The sequence below is a fragment of the Leucoraja erinacea genome, chromosome 13, assembly GCF_028641065.1.
Source record: "Leucoraja erinacea ecotype New England chromosome 13, Leri_hhj_1, whole genome shotgun sequence".
Lineage (NCBI taxonomy): Eukaryota > Metazoa > Chordata > Chondrichthyes > Rajiformes > Rajidae > Leucoraja > Leucoraja erinaceus.
In genome coordinates this window covers 24,291,804-24,309,704 of record NC_073389.1, presented here as the reverse complement: position 1 = coordinate 24,309,704, position 17,901 = coordinate 24,291,804, and the positions used below count along the sequence as shown (strand labels likewise).

At 41.0% G+C, this 17,901-nt stretch overlaps 1 protein-coding gene across 11 annotated transcripts in view; it reads left to right on the top strand.

The window, feature by feature from the left end:
* Window positions 1-17,901, top strand: part of bcor (BCL6 corepressor) — a 260,969-nt gene that overhangs the window by 225,350 nt on the left and 17,718 nt on the right. For 10 of the 11 annotated variants that reach the window (XM_055644607.1, XM_055644604.1, XM_055644609.1 and 7 more), the window contains 2 exons: window positions 1,389-1,754; window positions 13,189-13,526. In XM_055644607.1, the coding sequence (XP_055500582.1) occupies window positions 1,389-1,754; window positions 13,189-13,526 (704 nt within the window). The remainder of the gene's footprint in view (window positions 1-1,388; window positions 1,755-13,188; window positions 13,527-17,901) is intronic. The other variant, XM_055644605.1, reaches the window with a different exon arrangement.

Here is a 17,901-nt window from a genome sequence, read left to right as displayed (position 1 = left end):
CTCAGTTGGGTAAAATAGGTTAAACAGCTTTTCCATGTGAAAAATTCCATCGATTTTAAACCTGTAATTTTACCCATTCCTTCTGTCCAGAGATGCTGCCTGTCCTGCTGAGTTACTCCAGCTTTTAGTGTCTATCTACCGTTTAAACAAGCATCTGCAGTTCCTTCCTCCGCATTGAATATACAATTATATAATGCATTAAACAGAAACTGATTAATCTAATCAATTTCTATTCTATCAAATTTTAATTAATTATCAATAGAAAAGCAATTTATATATTTAAGGGCAGTCTAAATCACTTGTGCCAAAATAATAAATCATTTTAGATGGACATTTTTTTGTTTATAATAAGAATAATCAGGCTGCCACTTAATTTGTGGGCTAGCAGATTACCTTCCTTCTAGGCACAGCAGCCCAGGTTTGATACTGGCCACAATGTGGTCAATGTGGACTTAGCTCATTCTCCCTTGCACGGTTTCCACTGGTTTTCTCTTGTATCCAAAAGTGATGTGGGTTGGTAGTTTGAATAGCCACCATTAATTACCACTGGCGGTGAAATCTAGGGGGAGGAGCACTATTGATAGAAATTTGGAGAGAATGAATTGCAAGGAAAATTATTTGAGCAATGGGAAGAAGCATACTCGATGGGTCAAATTGGCTGCCTTTTATGTCACAATGAAATATGTGATATAATATATGAAATTTCTGTGGATATATTAATGGTGTGACAGCATAGAATATGAGTGTTTAAATTCGATCGATGTTTAAATTCAGGAGCTGTGCCCTACAGAAACTAAATCCACAAGAATCAAACACTTTATTAATATTTCATTTGGCTTTAAAAAAAAAAATATTGGCAAATAAAATGTCACTTGCAGAAAATTGGATGTCTTTGTAGGATAGAAGGATACTTCTGTCCATAAATTGTTGAGCTTCATTTGATGGAATGAGTTGGACACATATGTAGGAGATACGAAGAGTCCACTTAGGAGATACATTCAATGATGTATTCCTCTTGAGATCACATCTCCCTGACCAATATTGGAACCACCCTGTCTTTTGTTGTCGCCCCTAATTGGTCCTGGTCCTTTCTTGCTTTCCCTTACAATCAGTCTGAAGAAGGATCCCAACCTGAAACGTTGCCCATCTATTTTATCCTGATATGCTACCTGGCCTGCTGAGTTACTCCAGTATTTTATGTCCATCTAAGGAGACATATTCTTTGTGAGTTGTAAGGAGTCTGTTGTGATTTACAGGAAAAAAACACATCTCTATTGAAATATTCAAAAGCATAATATTTAGGTGTTTCTCAGAACATTAGAGCAACATGATTTTATTTATAGTGTTAGGTGTAGGGCATCTATCATTAACCTAAGCTGTTTTCAAAGTAGATGAATGGACTGAAAAAGAGATGAATGATGACTCCACGGATAATTCAGAAGATTCGCACACAAGCGAAGTAACAAACCTAAAGGTGTGCATTGAACTGACAGGACTCCATCCACGCAAGCAAAGGCATTTGCATCATCTGCGGGCACTCTGGGAGCAGCAAGTGTCCCCCGACAAATCCTCGCCTTCCAAGACAGATCGACACAGCAGGAAGGATTTAGCTGGAGGCAAGGAGTCAGAGATTATTGCAAAAGAAACAAAAGTCAAGGACCGGACAGATGAAAAAACCATAAAGAAAGCATCAGTGACCAAGTCCAACAGAAATGGATCTGAAGAGACCTTCAATAGAAGTGACTTTGAGAAAGGTACATTTGAAATCTGGAATAGTCTGTATATTTGTTTAATTGTTTAATTATGAAACACTGAATGTACTCATCAAGGAAAATAGGGCTCTTGTTAGATTCTCCCTATACAGGTACTTCGTACAGTGAAACATTTTGTTTTGCATACTGTTCAATCAGATCAGATATATCATAGTCAAACTCAAGTACAATTGCTAGAGCAAAGGGGAAGGTGCAGCATGCAGAATGTAGATCTCAGCATTGCAGCGCATTGTAGCTATTTAGGAGAAGTCACAATCAAAGAAAATTTATAGGACTTGACCTCACTCTCATTTGATTTTTATACTGATTATATTATTATTCCTGAGCAAAAAGTTATTAGATACTTCCTTGCAGTTATCTATTTATTGATTGGCTCCCACTTTTGTTTCACAAACCACTTTAAACCCTGCAGTTTTAAGCATAGATTACCTAGTCTGTTAAGATTTACTTCAGGGTAAATCGACAGGGGCTGTTATCAAATTATACCATGTCAGATGATACTAACATTTAGCCTAATATTGCCAAGCTTAAGATGCATGACACATGAAAGGTATTAGAAATTTGAAGTAAAAATAAAATGCTTTTAGTACACATGAAGTAGAGTGGGACCAATGGAGAGACAGTCAAAAATTCAGATTGATCATCTCTCAATTGAAGGAACATTTGGTATCAGTTTGGTGGGAAGGAAGAAGGTAAATGGGCAGTTGTTGTCTCTCCTGTGTTTTCATGGGAAGTTTACATGCAAAAGGAAAAGCAGGAAATGGAAGAATTGGAGGGAATAGAAGATATTCAGAAGATGTAGTGTGGATTGTAATGTTGACGATACAGATGTACTGGAATGAACTGGGGAAATAGAAGAGAACAGAACTGACCATGAAGTCCAGAAGAAGGGATTTGTAAATTTTAGAGCATGATCACAGAAAATTAACATACAAGAGAGGGTAAAAAGAGGAATTCAAAGTGGCTAGAGTATAGAATGGAATAACTAAGTCCAATGTGTATCATAACACACATGAGATTAAGTTGAAACATCAGAATTGGCCTTCTGAGGGGTTTGTTTTATGAATGATCAGCTTTTTATGAATGATCAAAATTTGTTAACGCAAGTCAACGTTCATTTAGTTTTTCTTTAGAAAAAGTCAACCAAAGCTGTAGATAGAAACTACAATTTTATTATTTTCCTTGGTCAACTGCTGTGATAATTTAGTATGTTTTGTATAAAGTTTCTGCACCATAATTTCTGGAAAATGTGGCAGAGAAAGCAATAGGGTTGAGTAATTTGGTCTGAAAATGAGTTCAATTGAATACAAAGGCATTATAACATATGAATTGCCATTATTCTAAAGGATTTTCTATTAAAGAAAAATCTATTTTCTCTATTTTGACCACAAGGACATACTTTCTATCCAACATTTATCACGGTTTCTAAATGACTTGTTTTGTGTTTCCTGCTTAAAATAATAGCTTTTTATGGTTTTTATGTCAATGTATCTGATAACTAGAGTACATGGGAAAGTAAAAAGTAAGTAGTATAATTGAGTACAGAAACCAGTATTAAGATTTCAGCAGAGCAAAGAAACATCATTATCCAAGTCACAGTTTACTGGAAATTTAAGCAGTTGGAAAGGGGATTTTTTGCAATAAAATTTAGAGGATTAAGGCATGATTCATTAAAAGGCTTTGGAAATGAAATATTAAAATAAAAAATGCTGCGTGATTTCCAGGACAGTGAGGTGTTAAGTGGAGAACATTAACTGTGGACATTTACAGAACAAATAAAAGGATAGATGGCAAAAAAAAATCATTTTTATTAACTGGGGAAATTCTCTAGTGCAATCTGCCGTTGGAAAAGGCTCCGTAATGTATTTCAAAATTAAGGTTCGTATAAAGGAATAATTTTGAAAGGTACGCAAAGAGAAGAGGGAGAGTGGAATTAGAATAAGCAGCAGCCCAAACAGTTGGGCCAAATGGCCTGTACTGTGCTCAAATATTTGATGACTCTCTGTCATCCTAAACGTTCTCTCTCAAAATTGTGGCTCATTTAGGTATCACCAAAGTTACTGGCCATTCATATCTCTGGCCAATCGCAATGGCTTTCTTTAGACGTTAGAGATACAGCGTGGAAATTGGCCTTTTGGCTCTTTGAGTCCACACCGATCAGCAATCACCCTACTAAGGGAAATTTTACAACTTATCGAAGCCAATTAACCTACAAGCCTGTATGTCTTTGGCGTGTGGGAGGAAACCGGAGCAACAGGTGAAAACATAAGTGGTCACAGGGAGAACGTACAAACTCCCCATACAGACAGCACCCAAAGTCAGGATCAAATTAGTGCTGTGAGGTAGCAACTCTATTGTTGTGCCACTGTGCCTTTGAAGGAGTTCAGCATCCTCTTGTTTCTTGCTCTCAGCAAATGTTTACATTAGATGTTTTGAATGAGGTATATCAGCTGCTCTATTGGCTCACAGTCCCTTTTTGAAAGTTGTGTACAGTAACGGAGCTCATTCATGATGAGATTATGATCCATCATTATGCACGTCACATGGCGAGTTCTTGAAAGATCAAGCTGTCCTGAAATACTCAGTGTATCCCAGCTAAAGCACTTGACAATATTTTGAATTGCCACATACTCCATTGCACAAGACCAAGGCTCTGCTTCCCATTTGCCTTTGCCAGCCCTCAAGTTCAAGTTCAAATGTATTTGTCACATGCACCATAAGGTGCAGTGAAATGTACCTGAGATTGCACCTCAATAAATATTCAGCTCAGCTGTGACCTTCCATTCCACAGAATACCATATCTTGTGTTGCACACACATGCTTACCCTTATAGAGACAAATTACAGTTGTGTTTCCTGGAATCCTCAAATTGTTCTGCTTCTTCCCATCCCTCCCATAAACCTGTGGGTTGGTGCATGCTGCCTACTATTGTTCATCTGAATTATTCTGACAAAGGGACATAACTCAGTTTATCAAAATAAACATAACTTGCCTGTTCTGCATTTGTCAACCAGTATATTGCAATCAATGCATGATATGACATTCTGGATTGCTAAATGTTTCACGATTTTACAGATTAAACACACAGCATGAATAAAGGCAGAGTGTCATTCACCCAGAAAAACCTAAAATACCACTATTTGCTGTATCCAAATACTTCTCAAATGCCTTGAAGATTTTTGCCTCCATTAATCTGGTCCAAAAGTCTGTCCCAGGCATTTGTATTAAGAAGCATTTCACAGTTTGTTCCCTAAACCTTATTTTATACCAGTTTAAAGAACAACTTATTTTTTATCATCATACAAACATCTATGAAATAATTTGTTAGATACCTAGTCTTAAACGGCCAAGATCCTCAGTGTCCTCCTTTAGGCTCTTCTTGTGCCTTGGCAAACGTGATGCAGGGCATCGTAGCTAATAGATATGTTTCTGGACAAGTAGCTAGAGTTCTACAACATTGATCTGGAGACACAAAATTGAATGTTATTATAGCAGTCGTGGAATTTAAATTCAGGTAATTAACAGTTACAATGTAGCTAGTCTCGGCAGCAGTAAACATGAAATTGTTGTCCTAAAAACATCTGTTTTCCAGATGTTCAAGAAAGGAAGGCTGCCATTCCTCCCTGATCTGGCCATCTGCTCAGACCTGTCATTGTGGTTGATTTTTAACTCCTCAATTTAAATCCAGATTAGGAATAGATGATGCCTTGCCAGTGAGGGAATAATGAAAACGGTTCCAGATTTGTTTGTTAAGAGCTCTGCAGTTTGATCATGGCCATGTCAGACATTCCATTCTTTTGGCTATTTTGTTCTGAATTGGTTGCACTTTTGAATGATGCTAAATTGGCTGCCATGTTTCAGTCAACATTTTCTAATAACTTTGGCGATATTATTGGAGTATCAAAGTCACCGATCCATTTTTACTTTGTGTTTTACTGTTCCAAATTTCACCTGGTACTCCACTCGTGTGTACATTTTATCCAGTTTTCTGCATCATTTCTGAGCTGCGATTTTGAACTCCACTACCTCTTTTTGTTTGGCATCCTTATCCAAAGTGACCATTTTATATTTTAATACTAATTATTTACCTTGTTCTGATCAGTAATGTATGGAAAAGGCTAGACAGCTGTTTGTGAGATGCTTGAGATTGAAGACGACCTTTAGCTCCATGAACAGGGGAGTGGGTGAACTGTCTGCAGATCTTGTATCATATTAGCAGTTGCCATGCAGCAAAGTATTGGCATGAGTGACAAGGCTAAGGGCATGTTGTTCTAGAAGAGAACAAAATCATTTTTGGCTGCAGCACACAAGAACAAACGAACCACAAGAATACATGGAGTTGGCCAGAAGACTTCTCAAGCCTACTCTGCATTCAGTATCATTATTCCTGATCTGTGCTGGTCTTAACTCTGTCTTTTCCCCATAGCCCTTAAATGTTAGACCTTTCAAATACTTATCTATTTCCACTTTAAATATATGTAATGATCTGGCCTCTATAGGGACAGAGAATTCTAGAGATTTTCTGCCTTCAAGAGAAGAAATTCCTTCAGCTGTTTTGAATGGCTGATACCTTTTTTGGTAGCAAAGTTCTTGTGACTCTCCCGTGAGTGCAAATGTCTTCACATGTACCTTGTCACGCCCTCTTAGGGACTTATGTTTCAATAAGGTCATCCCTTGTTCTTCTAAATCCCAAGGAATACAGACCCAAACTGCACCTAATGCCTCTCCATTATATTGTCTCCCCACCTCTTCTGATCTGCGTGACCGTGAAATGAGCCAAACTTTGACAGTAGGAGATGCATAGACTGCCATTCTGTTTTGTGTTACAGATGGCTCTGGAATGGCTCTATGCTGCACAACGAATTGCAAATATAATGTTCCCTGCATCAACAGATAGTAGTGTACTTCTGTGATGTGGCCTCCCAACATTAGTACTTGCTTTAATGATAGGATTTGCTGTGGACTGGATCAAGCCTGATCCAAGTTGCCAAAACACTCGGCCTCCATCAGTCTACTACAGTATCTACAGCATTCACTGCACTCAACCTTTCTTCTCCATGGTTCTTTCATGGGGCAAGGCAGGGTATGAGTGACAATCAGACTTCATGATTTTAAACAGAGTTAAATAGTTTCAAATGATTTTTCTTTTTTTAAATCATTGTAAATAATTTTACTGAAGATAGGTTAAACAATAGTGAATTAATTAAAACCAAAGTATTCTGGTAGTCATTGAGACACAAGAAACTGCAGATGCAGGAAATCTTCAGCAAAAGAAAAAGAGCTGAAGGAACGAAAGGTAAATCATGTCTGACGAATCTTATAGAATTTTTCGAGGATGTAACTAGTAGCGTGGATAGGGGAGAACCAGTGGATGTGGTGTATCTGGACTTCCAGAAGGCTTTCGACAAGGTCCCACATAAGAGATTAGTATACAAACTTAAAGCACATGGCATTGGGGGTTCAGTATTGATGTGGATAGCGAACTGGCTGGCAAACAGGAAGCAAAGAATAGGAGTAAACGGGTCCTTTTCACAATGGCAGGCAGTGACTAGTGGACTAGCAAGGCTCAGTACTGGGACCCCAGCTATATATATTAATGATCTGGATGAGGGAATTGAAGGCAATATCTCCAAGTTTGCGGATGACACTAAGCTGGGGGGCAGTGTTAGGTGTGAGGAGGATGCTAGGAGACTGCAAGGTGACTTGGATAGGCTGGGTGAGTGGGCAAATGTTTGGCAGATGCAGTTTAATGTGGATAAATGTGATTATTATCTAAACGGTGGCTGATTGGGAAAGGGGGAGATGCAGCGAGACCTGGGTGTCATGGTACACCAGTCATTGAAGGTAGGCATGCAGGTGCAGCAGGCAGTAAAGAAAGCGAATGGCATGTTGGCTTTCATAGCAAGAGGATTTGAGTATAGGAGCAGGGAGGTTCTACTGCAGTTGTTATAGGGTCTTGGTGAGACCACACCTGGAGTATTGCGTGCAGTTTTGGTCTCCAAATCTGAGGAAGGACATTATTGCCATAGAGGGAGTGCAGAGAAGGTTCACCAGACTGATTCCTGGGATGACAGGACTGTCTTATGAAGAAAGACTGGATAGACTTGGTTTATACTCTCTAGAATTTAGGAGATTGAGAGGGGATCTTATAGAAACTTACAAAATTCTTAAGGGGTTGGACAGGCTAGATGCAGGAAGATTGTTCCCGATGTTGGGGAAGTCCAGGACAAGGGGTCACAGCTTAAGGATAAGGGGGAAATCCTTTAAAACCGAGACGAGAGAGAACTTTTTTCACACAGAGAGTGGTGAATCTCTGGAACTCTCTGCCACAGAGGGTAGTTGAGGCCAGTTCATTGGCTATATTTAAGAGGGAGTTAGATGTGGCCCTTGTGGCCAAGGGGATCAGAGGGTATGGAGAGAAGGCAGGTACGGGATACTGAGTTGGATGATCAGCCATGATCATATTAAATGGCGGTGCAGGCTCGAAGGGCCGAATGGCCTACTCCTGCACCTAATTTCTATGTTTCTATGTTTCTATGTTTCTAACTCAGTGGGTCAGGCAGTATTTATGGAGGGAAGAGACAAAAAAGGGACCCAACCCAAAATGTTGCTTGTCCATTCCCTCCCCGGATGCTGCCCGACCTGTTGAGTTCCTCCAGCACTGTGTGTTTCAGGAATTTGCTGTCTTCCTCTCAGCTGGGACTTTTCAGAAATACAAAGTCCAATAACTGCATACATTATTATATTACAGTTAATATGTACTGAGGGCAATTTTTTGTTCCAATGCTCCCCATTCCCAATTACTTTTACATTTAAGTGATTGAAATCCAAGTGAGGTTTAAATGGTCTCAGAAAAATAAAACCTCTGGAATGGATAATATTCATTACGTGGTTGGTTGGAGTCGGTATCAGCGCAATTACTATATTAAACTTTGAATCTTCAGATGTCCTGGTTCAAGCTAAAACTAATAGTCGCCAAATGACAATAATGCTACCTTCCCAATATATAACTGAAGGAAATAATGGGTTTTCGGGGCTGTATGTTGTGACAGACAGCTTGACACCTTGCATGTAATTTTAAAATTACACTTATCCCATCGCCTTGGATATTCTGGATTAATAAATTAAGGTTTTGTCAACTAATTACAAATCAGGCTAATTACAAATCAATAAATTAGCCAACTCCGAAACACGAAGCGCTGAGCATTGGGATCCAAACATCATGGACAACTGGTCTCAGTTCCCCGCTCACATCTGCCAGTGCTCTCTGTCTGAACCAGGGGCCACGGAGCGTTTTTGAAAGTGGGGGGGCTGAGCGAGCACTGATCACTGGCCTTGGGGGTACCTGGCGAGGGAGTGGAGTGACCGAATGGGGGAGGGTGTGGGAGGGGGCTGCCTCCCCTCCCAGGGTAGGGTCTTTTTGAAATTTGATGTATTAAAATCATGTTTTAGTGCACTGTAGAAGTATGATTTCAATGTTTTTTTGTTTGAAGTATTTTTAAGAGATAACTTTTTAACGGGTAACTTTTTCTACACAATGGGTGGTGGGTGTATGGAACAAGCTGCCAGAGGAGGTGGCTGAGGCAGGGACTATCCCAACATTTAAGAAACAGTTAGATTGATACATGGATAGGACAGGTTTGGAGGGATATGGGCCAAAAACAGGTAGTGTAGCTGAGACACGTTGGCGGATGTGGGCAAGTTGCGCCGAAGGGCCTGTTTATACCTCCACCGTGCATGACTGCTTCAAAATCAAGTGGTCGAGTTTTATTGCCATATACTCAAGGTGGATAGGTGCACGAATAGGCGATTCAGCCCTTCGAGCCAGCACTGTCATTGAATATTATCATGGCTGTTCATCTAAAATCAGTACCTCCTTCCTGTTTTTTTTTCCCCATATCCCTTGATTTTGCTAACCCCAAGAGCTAAATGTAACTCTCTCTTGAAAACATCCAGTGAATTGGCCTCCACTGCCTTCTGTGGCAGAGAATTCCACAGATTCACAACTCCCTGGGCGAAGAACCTCTTCTCAGTCCTAACTGGCGTACCCTTTATTCTTAAACTGTGACCCGTGGTTCTGAACTCCCCCAACATCAGGAATTTTTTTCCTGCAGTTACAGTAAGTGAAAATCTAGCAGGCAAGCAGGATGCTTTCTCCAACCACCCCCATTTGAAGGCCACTATCTTCCACCGTTTCTACCCAGTGCTTGGTACCTACTTCCAACAACCACTGGTTGTCCTCCAGGATATACCGAGCCGCAGCCTGATCCATGCCGGGCACCAGGGTGAATTTGGCACAGAGATTCTCACGGCAGTGGCGCAACGCTTCCGATGGCCTGGGACTCTTGCACTGGGGCTCCTCCATGGCCGGAGCTGCAGCGAGCGACTCGCCAGCCCGGCACACACTAGCCAGCCCGGCAAACACTCGCCAGCCCGGCACACACTAGCCAGCCACGGCTCCCCGTCCGCACCTGTCCCCACCCTTTTGCTTCCATCCCTCCCTCAGCCCAGGCTCTCCAACACCCGCGGCCCATGCAGTTGATATGAGTTTTGAAATTCTTGTTGATCACAGAATTTCTCATGACAGAGCGTGAGAAATTTGTGATCAGCGTGAGAATTTGGCGAAATGCGTGAGAGTTGGCAGCCCTGTTAGAAGGTGAGGCAAGCTTTAAGGGCCTGATGTCCTACTGCTGCTCCTGTTATGTTTTATTGTAGTGTAGTGAAACCTTTAAAATTATGGCATTGAAACTAACTCTACTGCATGTTGCTTGTAATTATGTGTTGCTTCCTGACAAGGGACATAACTCACCCTGCAACTTGTGACAATCCTCTGGTGAAAAATTACCCTTTCTTGTGCAACAGTTTCTGTAATACAACCTTCTACCACAACTGTGCACTTTACTGGTTCACTGCTTGGTGATGGGCGAGTCTAATCCTGAGAGAGCAAATTCCTGGAAGTGATTTCTGACTCATGAAGTGTAACCCTGACAGTCGAACACATCCACCAAGTTGGCAGTGGTTTCTGGCATGGAAAATGTGGTCTTTTGTGCTCGTGTACTTGACTGGGAGACAAGCAACATCCTTGCTTACCTTCCTCCCACTACCTCCCCCACTCACCGACTGATGAGCATCTGATGTCATGGGGCTGGATGTACCCAGCTGGAGTCTGTTGTCTGTGGCAGCTGTTTTTTCTTTTAGTTAGATTGAGGTTCGCCTGGACATTGAAGTGGGACAAGGAGAAAAGATTGAAGGAGGAGTCAAACGTGTGAACAGGGAGCAATTGAAGGGGAGCAGGAGATCGTAAGGGAGAGGGGGAGCAGGAACACAACGTTAGAGGGCAGAGAGGATCAACAATTGTTTAAGAGGGAACTGCAGATGCTGCAGAATCGAAGGTTACACAAAAAAGCTGGAGAAACTCAGCGGGTGCAGCAGCATCTATGGAGCGAACTGAAGAAGGGTTTCGGCCCGAAAAGTTGCCTATTTCCTTCGCTCCATAGATGCTGCTGCACCCGCTGAGTTTCTCCAGCTTTTTTGTGTAACCACCGAGGATCAACAATTGATGGGGAGAGGAAACAAGGAATTGGTGTATGTGGAGGGGGTGGGGTAATTTGTGATGTGATTGGAATTGCGGAGATGGAACAGAAGAATGCACAAACATTACTTCAAACAGGATTCCTCAGACTACACCTAACAGCCACGTCATGTACATATTCATGTATGACGTGATGCACATCTGATAGTGTCATTATGATTTTTATTAACAGTATCTTCCTGTGCTTCAATGATGTGATGTTACAAATGAAATCATTATCAGAACCTTTGTGTGTGTGTGTGTGTGTATATTATACATATATATATATACATATATATATATATAATATACACACACACGTATACACATATAGAACTGTACAAATACATGCTTGAAAAAGCTGCCATTTAACCTGCACTTTTTGTCCCAGATAACTCAATCAATAGACAATAAATGCAGGAGTAGGTCATTCGGCCGTTCAAGCCAGCACCGCCATTCAATATGATCATGGCTGATCATCCAAAATCAGTACCCCGTTCCTGCCTTCTCGCCATATCCCCAGATTTTAACAGCTCTATCTAACTATATTTTGAAAGCATCCAGAGAATTGGCCTCCACTGCCTTCTAAGGCAGAGAATACAACAGATTCACAACTCTCAGGGAGAAAAGGTTTTTCCTCATCTCTGTTCTAAATGGCCTACCCCTAATTCTTAAACTGTGGCCCCGGTTCTGGATTCCCCCAACATCGGGAACATGTTTCCTGCCCCTAGTGTATCCAATCTCTTAATAATCTTGTATGTTTCAATAAGATGCCCTCTCATCCTTCTAAATTCCAGAGTATGCAAGCTCAGTCGCTCGATTCTATCAACATATGACAGTCCCGCCATCCCCGGAATTAACCATGTGAACCGACGCTGCACTCCCTCAATAGCAAGAATGTCCTTCCTCAAATTTGGAGACCAAAACTGCATACAATACTCCAGTTGTGGTCTCACTAGGGCCCTTTACAACTGCAGAAGGACCTCTTTGTTCCTATACTCAACTTCTCTTGTTATGAAGACCAACATGCCATTAGCTTTCTTTACTGCTTGCTGCACCTGCATGCTTACTTTCAGTGACTGATGAACAAGGACCCCCAGATCTCATTGTACTTCCCTTTTTCCCAACTTGACACCATTCAGGTAATAATCTGTCTTCCTGTTTTTGCCACCAAAGTGGATAACCTCACATTTATCCACATTAAACTGCATCTGCCCACTCCCCCGACCTGTCCAAGTCACCCTGCATCCTCACAGCATCCTCCTCACACTTCACACTGCCATCCAGCTTTGTGCAAATTGCTAATGTTACTTTTAATCTTTTCATCTAAATCATTAATGTATAATGTAAATTGCAGCGGTCCCCGATTCAGATTCAGATTCAATTTTAATTGTCATTGTCAGTGTACAGTACAGAGACAACAAAATGCATTGTCCCAGCACCGAGCCTTGCGTTACCCCACGAGTCACTGCCTGCCATTTTGAAAGGGACCCATTAATCCCTACTCTTTGTTCCTGCGTACACTCATCATTCCTGTGTGCACTCTGGTTAATATAGGAAATTATAGTGGCTGTAAGGTACGCGTTGAAATGAGTGACTATTTATGCCGACTAGTCATTCCTGCTGTGGTACTAAACATGTAAACATTGCCCAGCCCATTGCATTAAGGAGTTCTGGAACTTATTTCCAAAGTTGACCACTGAGCTTTTTCACACTTGTACAGAACACCATATTAATTGTGCAGTGTTTAAATGATCTATGATGGTACTACACTGAGGTTATGGAACTCGGTGCTTGGTCTAACATGTCATTAATTGATTATTGAAAATGATGTCCACTTTTTAGGTTTCTCAACACCTCCAGTGTCACCGAGGAAGAAGACAACTCTATCTGGGACAACAAGTAGTAGTTGGCAACTACAGCCAAACTCAACCAGTACACCAGTGCCACGATCATCAATTAAAAGGCAAAGAAGCAAGGAAAGTCGTAAACTGAGTATCTTGTGTTTTGGAAAGGAAGATGACCAACTTTATTCACCAGTTTCACCAAAGTATTCAAACACTGACCGGGAAAAGCCTTCAGGAAAACGTCAATTTAAAACAAAACACCTAACACGTCAAGATAGAAGAAGGTCGTCTTTGACAGCAGATGACTCCACTGATATCGAGAGTTCAGAAGACAAGGTATATTCATAATTTATTATTATTCCATAATTTATAGATATTTTTATATTTGGCTTATATGGCTGACAGTCACAATCATGGAAGATATCATCTTGTAAATATCTCTGTCATCCTCAGTTGCAGGTAAAGTTCACAGTCAGATACAAAAACCATGTATATTGTAATTTATATACATGATACTAAACGGAGCTTAAACTCTCTTGGTAGTACAATTATTCATCAAATACTGCACAATAATTATACTGCCGAATTCCATTGATGGTTCAATGAGATGTTATGCCCACTGTTCTCTTACTGAGTCATCCAGATTACAATAATTCTATATTTGATTCTAGTTTGGTGCTTAATTGTGATCTCAGTTAGGGCACCAGTTTGTTAATACCAATGGACTTAGAAATGAAAAGAATGATCAGCAAAGCTTTCTTCCCTTAAATAGGACACAATGACCACAGCCCAAAAGTAGATACTGGGAACTACAGATGCTGGTTTATTAAAAAAAAACGATGCAAATGCTAGAGTACTCCACAGTCAGGATGCATCTCCGGAGAACATGGATAGGTGGTGATTTGGGTCGGTATCATTATTCAGACTGGATAGGTGAGGTTTTGGGTCAGATCCCTTCTTCAGACTCAAATGTACAGTCAACCCTCGTTTTAACGGACCCCTTTATAATGGATTTCAGATGTAGCAGACGGACCTGCTGATGCCACCCCCAGCTCGCACCATCTCCCCGGCTGTTAAGAGCTCCGACTTCCAACCCCACCCCGACTCACAAGGTGCACAAGCGAGTCCTTCCTCACCCACCGCATGGTCTGTTAACACTCAGGTTATAGCCCCTGGGAACAGTGCTTACTTCAGGCCACGGCCAACGATAGGTCATGCTCGGTTACTGTGGGGCTCCCTCCCCTCTCACCTGCTGCTGCTGCTCGGTGGCTTTGTCTGCTCCCCACTCCATGGCATCTTTCCCCGTCCCATCCTCTTTGCCCCCCCCCAGTCTCCCCGCCACCGTCTCCACCTTCTCTCCTGGAGTCGCCGACATACTCCACCTTGAAGCGGCAGCAAGTGCGAGTGGAGGAAGCCCCATAGTGACCGAGCACGTCCTATCGTTGGCAGCAGCCTGAAGAAAGCGCTCTCAGGGCCAAAGTGTCTGCCACAACAACAGCTGCGTGAACCAATGAAAAAGAGCTCACTGGTGCAGACCAGTGGCATCGCCGCCTAGTTTCAAGGTGAAATTACACAAAGCGCTGGTGTAACTCAGCTGACTGAATCAGTCTGAGGCAGGGTCCAGACATCACCTATCCATGTTCTCCAACGATGCTGCCTGATCCGCTGAGATACTCCAATGCTCTGTGTTTCTTTTGTGTATTAACCATTATCTGCAGTTCTCTGTTTCAACTACATACAACGATAATACCTACATGGTTATGGCGGATGATCGCAATAACGGTCCTCCATCTCCCCCCATGATTCTTTATAACGAGGGTTTACTGTAGTTAATGCTATGGGGTAATGATGAGATTGGCCTCATATTGGCGACATTGGTTGAATAGTTTGCGAAGAGTGGACACTTGAAAGAGACATTGAAAGACTGCTCACACAATTATATTCTAATATATTAGTTATTATCTCCCTCTCTGGATATCCGAAAACCTGAGAACAGTTACTGCATTATCCAGCCATTACAGTCAACCATTTTAGCAGATAAAACGGTAAAAAATCATATTCTGTTAGTAGTGCTAATTGTGGTATAGTGGCTGCTAGTTTATTTAAATTAATCTTCTCCTTCAAAATATCTATTTTCTATTTATTTGTTACTTAACCTGGATATTGCAGTCTTGGACAGAATTGTTCCCAAACTAAGCTGTGATGCAACCTGATAATGTGCTTTTTATGGTACATTTGTAGAAGTTGTTACGAATAGTGGGAGATGCTGAACTACCTTAGTCTCCTGAGGAAGTAGAGGCATGGTGTGCTTTTTTGGCCGTAGCTTCAGTGTGGTTGAGCCAGAAAATTTGTCGGTGATATTAATGCCTTGGATCTTGAAGCTCTCACCCATCACCTTTTTGGCACCATTAATGCCGGTGGGGGCATGTACTCCACCTCGCGTCCTGATGTCAATAACTAGCTCTAACCAGAGAGATTGTTGGTTCAACACCATGTTATTAAGTTTTGTATTTCCTTCCTGTTCTTCATCTCGTCGTTGTTTGAGATCCAGCCCACTGCTATCTTCTGCAAACTTGTAATTGGAATTAGAGCAGAACTTGGTTGCACAGTCATGCCTGCAAAGGGAGTAGAGTAAGGGGCTGAGAAAGCATCCTTGCAGGGCACTGGCACTGAGAATTATTGTTGCTATCCTCACTGTTGGTGGTCTGCGTGTGAGAAAGTCAAAGGTCCAGTGGGAGAGCAATTTGTAAGGGGAAAGCATACAGTTAATGGCAGAACTATTAACAACATAGATGTACAGAGGTATCTTCGTGTCCAGGTCCATAACTCCCTTAAAATATTACCTTATGTAGATCGAATAGTTTAAAAAAAAAAGGCATATTGTGTGTTTGCCTTCATTGAGTATAAGAATCAGGAACACAAGTTGCAATTTTATTAAAATAATATTGGTTAGGGTGCATTTGGAGTAATATGTGCAGTTCTGGTCACAGCATTACAGAAATGATATGAAGGCTTTGGTGTGTGTGCAGAAGTGGTTTACCAGGATGCTGCCTGGAATAGAGGATATTAGCTATAAGGGGAGGTTGAACAAACTTGGATTATTTTCTCTGGTGCATCGGAAGCTGAGGGGAGACTTGATAAAGGTTTATAATATTATGAGAGGCATGGATAGGGTATACTGTCAGAACATTTTACCACATATTAGAAGGCATAGCTTTAAGGTGAGAGTGGGAATGTTTAAAGCAGATGTGCGGTGTAACTGACAGATGCCTGGAATCGCTGCCAGGATTGGTGGTGGAAGCAGATACGATAAGCGGCATTTAAGGGGCTTTCAAATGAATGAGCAAGGAACTGAGGGATATGGGACATGTGCAGGCAGAAGGGATTAGTTTAATTTGCCATCATGTTCAGCACTTACATTGTGAGTCCAAGGGCTTGGCCCTGTGCTCTATTGTTCTCTGTAATACTTAATTTGTAGTAATTTGAGCTATTTTCATTGAAGTTAATAGAACAAGTGCTCCCCTAGTGTCCCCAATTTAGGTAAGGAACGTAACAATCTAAGAACTTGGAGTAAGGCAGTTGACTTGTGCCTACTTCGTCAAGTAATAAGTTGCAGCTGATTTTTTTTTTACGTTAGCTCTTGCAAAAATCCCTAGGTCTAATATGTAAAAATCTATTGACTACTATCTTGAATATACATAACACCTGAGCCACCACACAATATCACATTTGGTAGAGAATTGCAAAAACTTCCTGAGAATGATTCAAAGGATTCTTTTGTTATTAGTACATCGTCATTGCTGACAAACAATGTCTGGAGTTCATGTGAGATAAGGATTGAACCCAACTTAAAGAATGTTCACTTGAGACCAGAACAGGGATCTTGGGAAACTCTTTAGTTGCCCCATGGGAGGAGAGAATCCTAAGAAGGGAGACTGTTTTAGGTGTTACCTTTCTCTGCAGGGAGGTTCAATATCCTTTCTCTTTGTCCAACTACACTAATGATATAAAATTGTGTGCAATGATTTTTAAATTTGGATGCATGAATTGGTGGTGTCATTTTAAATCATTGGATGGAAACAATTAATCGTAATTACACACTTTAGCATAAATGTCCTGGTTCCTTATTTTCTTGGTTAGTACTTCTATACACACATCTGTTGGGCTTGTTTGGTTAATTTAGAACGGAACTTGCTCAGGATCCAATTACAAGTCATGCACCACTTTCAGTATTTGTTGTGTGAGATTTTGCCATGTGCAACCATATGGCTAATCAGTTGGGATTAGGCTGCATTACAAGATGTTCTTACTCTTCAGGAAAGAGAGAACATTTGTTCAGGTCTAGAATACTGCAAATCTTATTATGAACTCTTCCCAAAGGGATCCTGATTTCAGCTTTACAATGTAGACCTGTTTTTCTATATAGTGGAGAATAATCCTTCTACTTCCCAATCCTTCCTTCCTCGTTTACCTCAAAGGAATTTTTCACTTTGCTTGCAAAGAGAAAAATTCAAGATTTATATAATTTATTGCTGGTGAACACTTGAGGCAAATATATCAGCGTTCATACAACTTGCCATTTCGTTTGCTTGCTTATATTTCAGATAACATTCCCTACAGATTCTTATGAATGTTTGCTTGCAATATTGCTTGCATTAACAGTTGTTACCCAGGTTAAGTTTCAATACCATGCTAGTCATTATTATTCTTT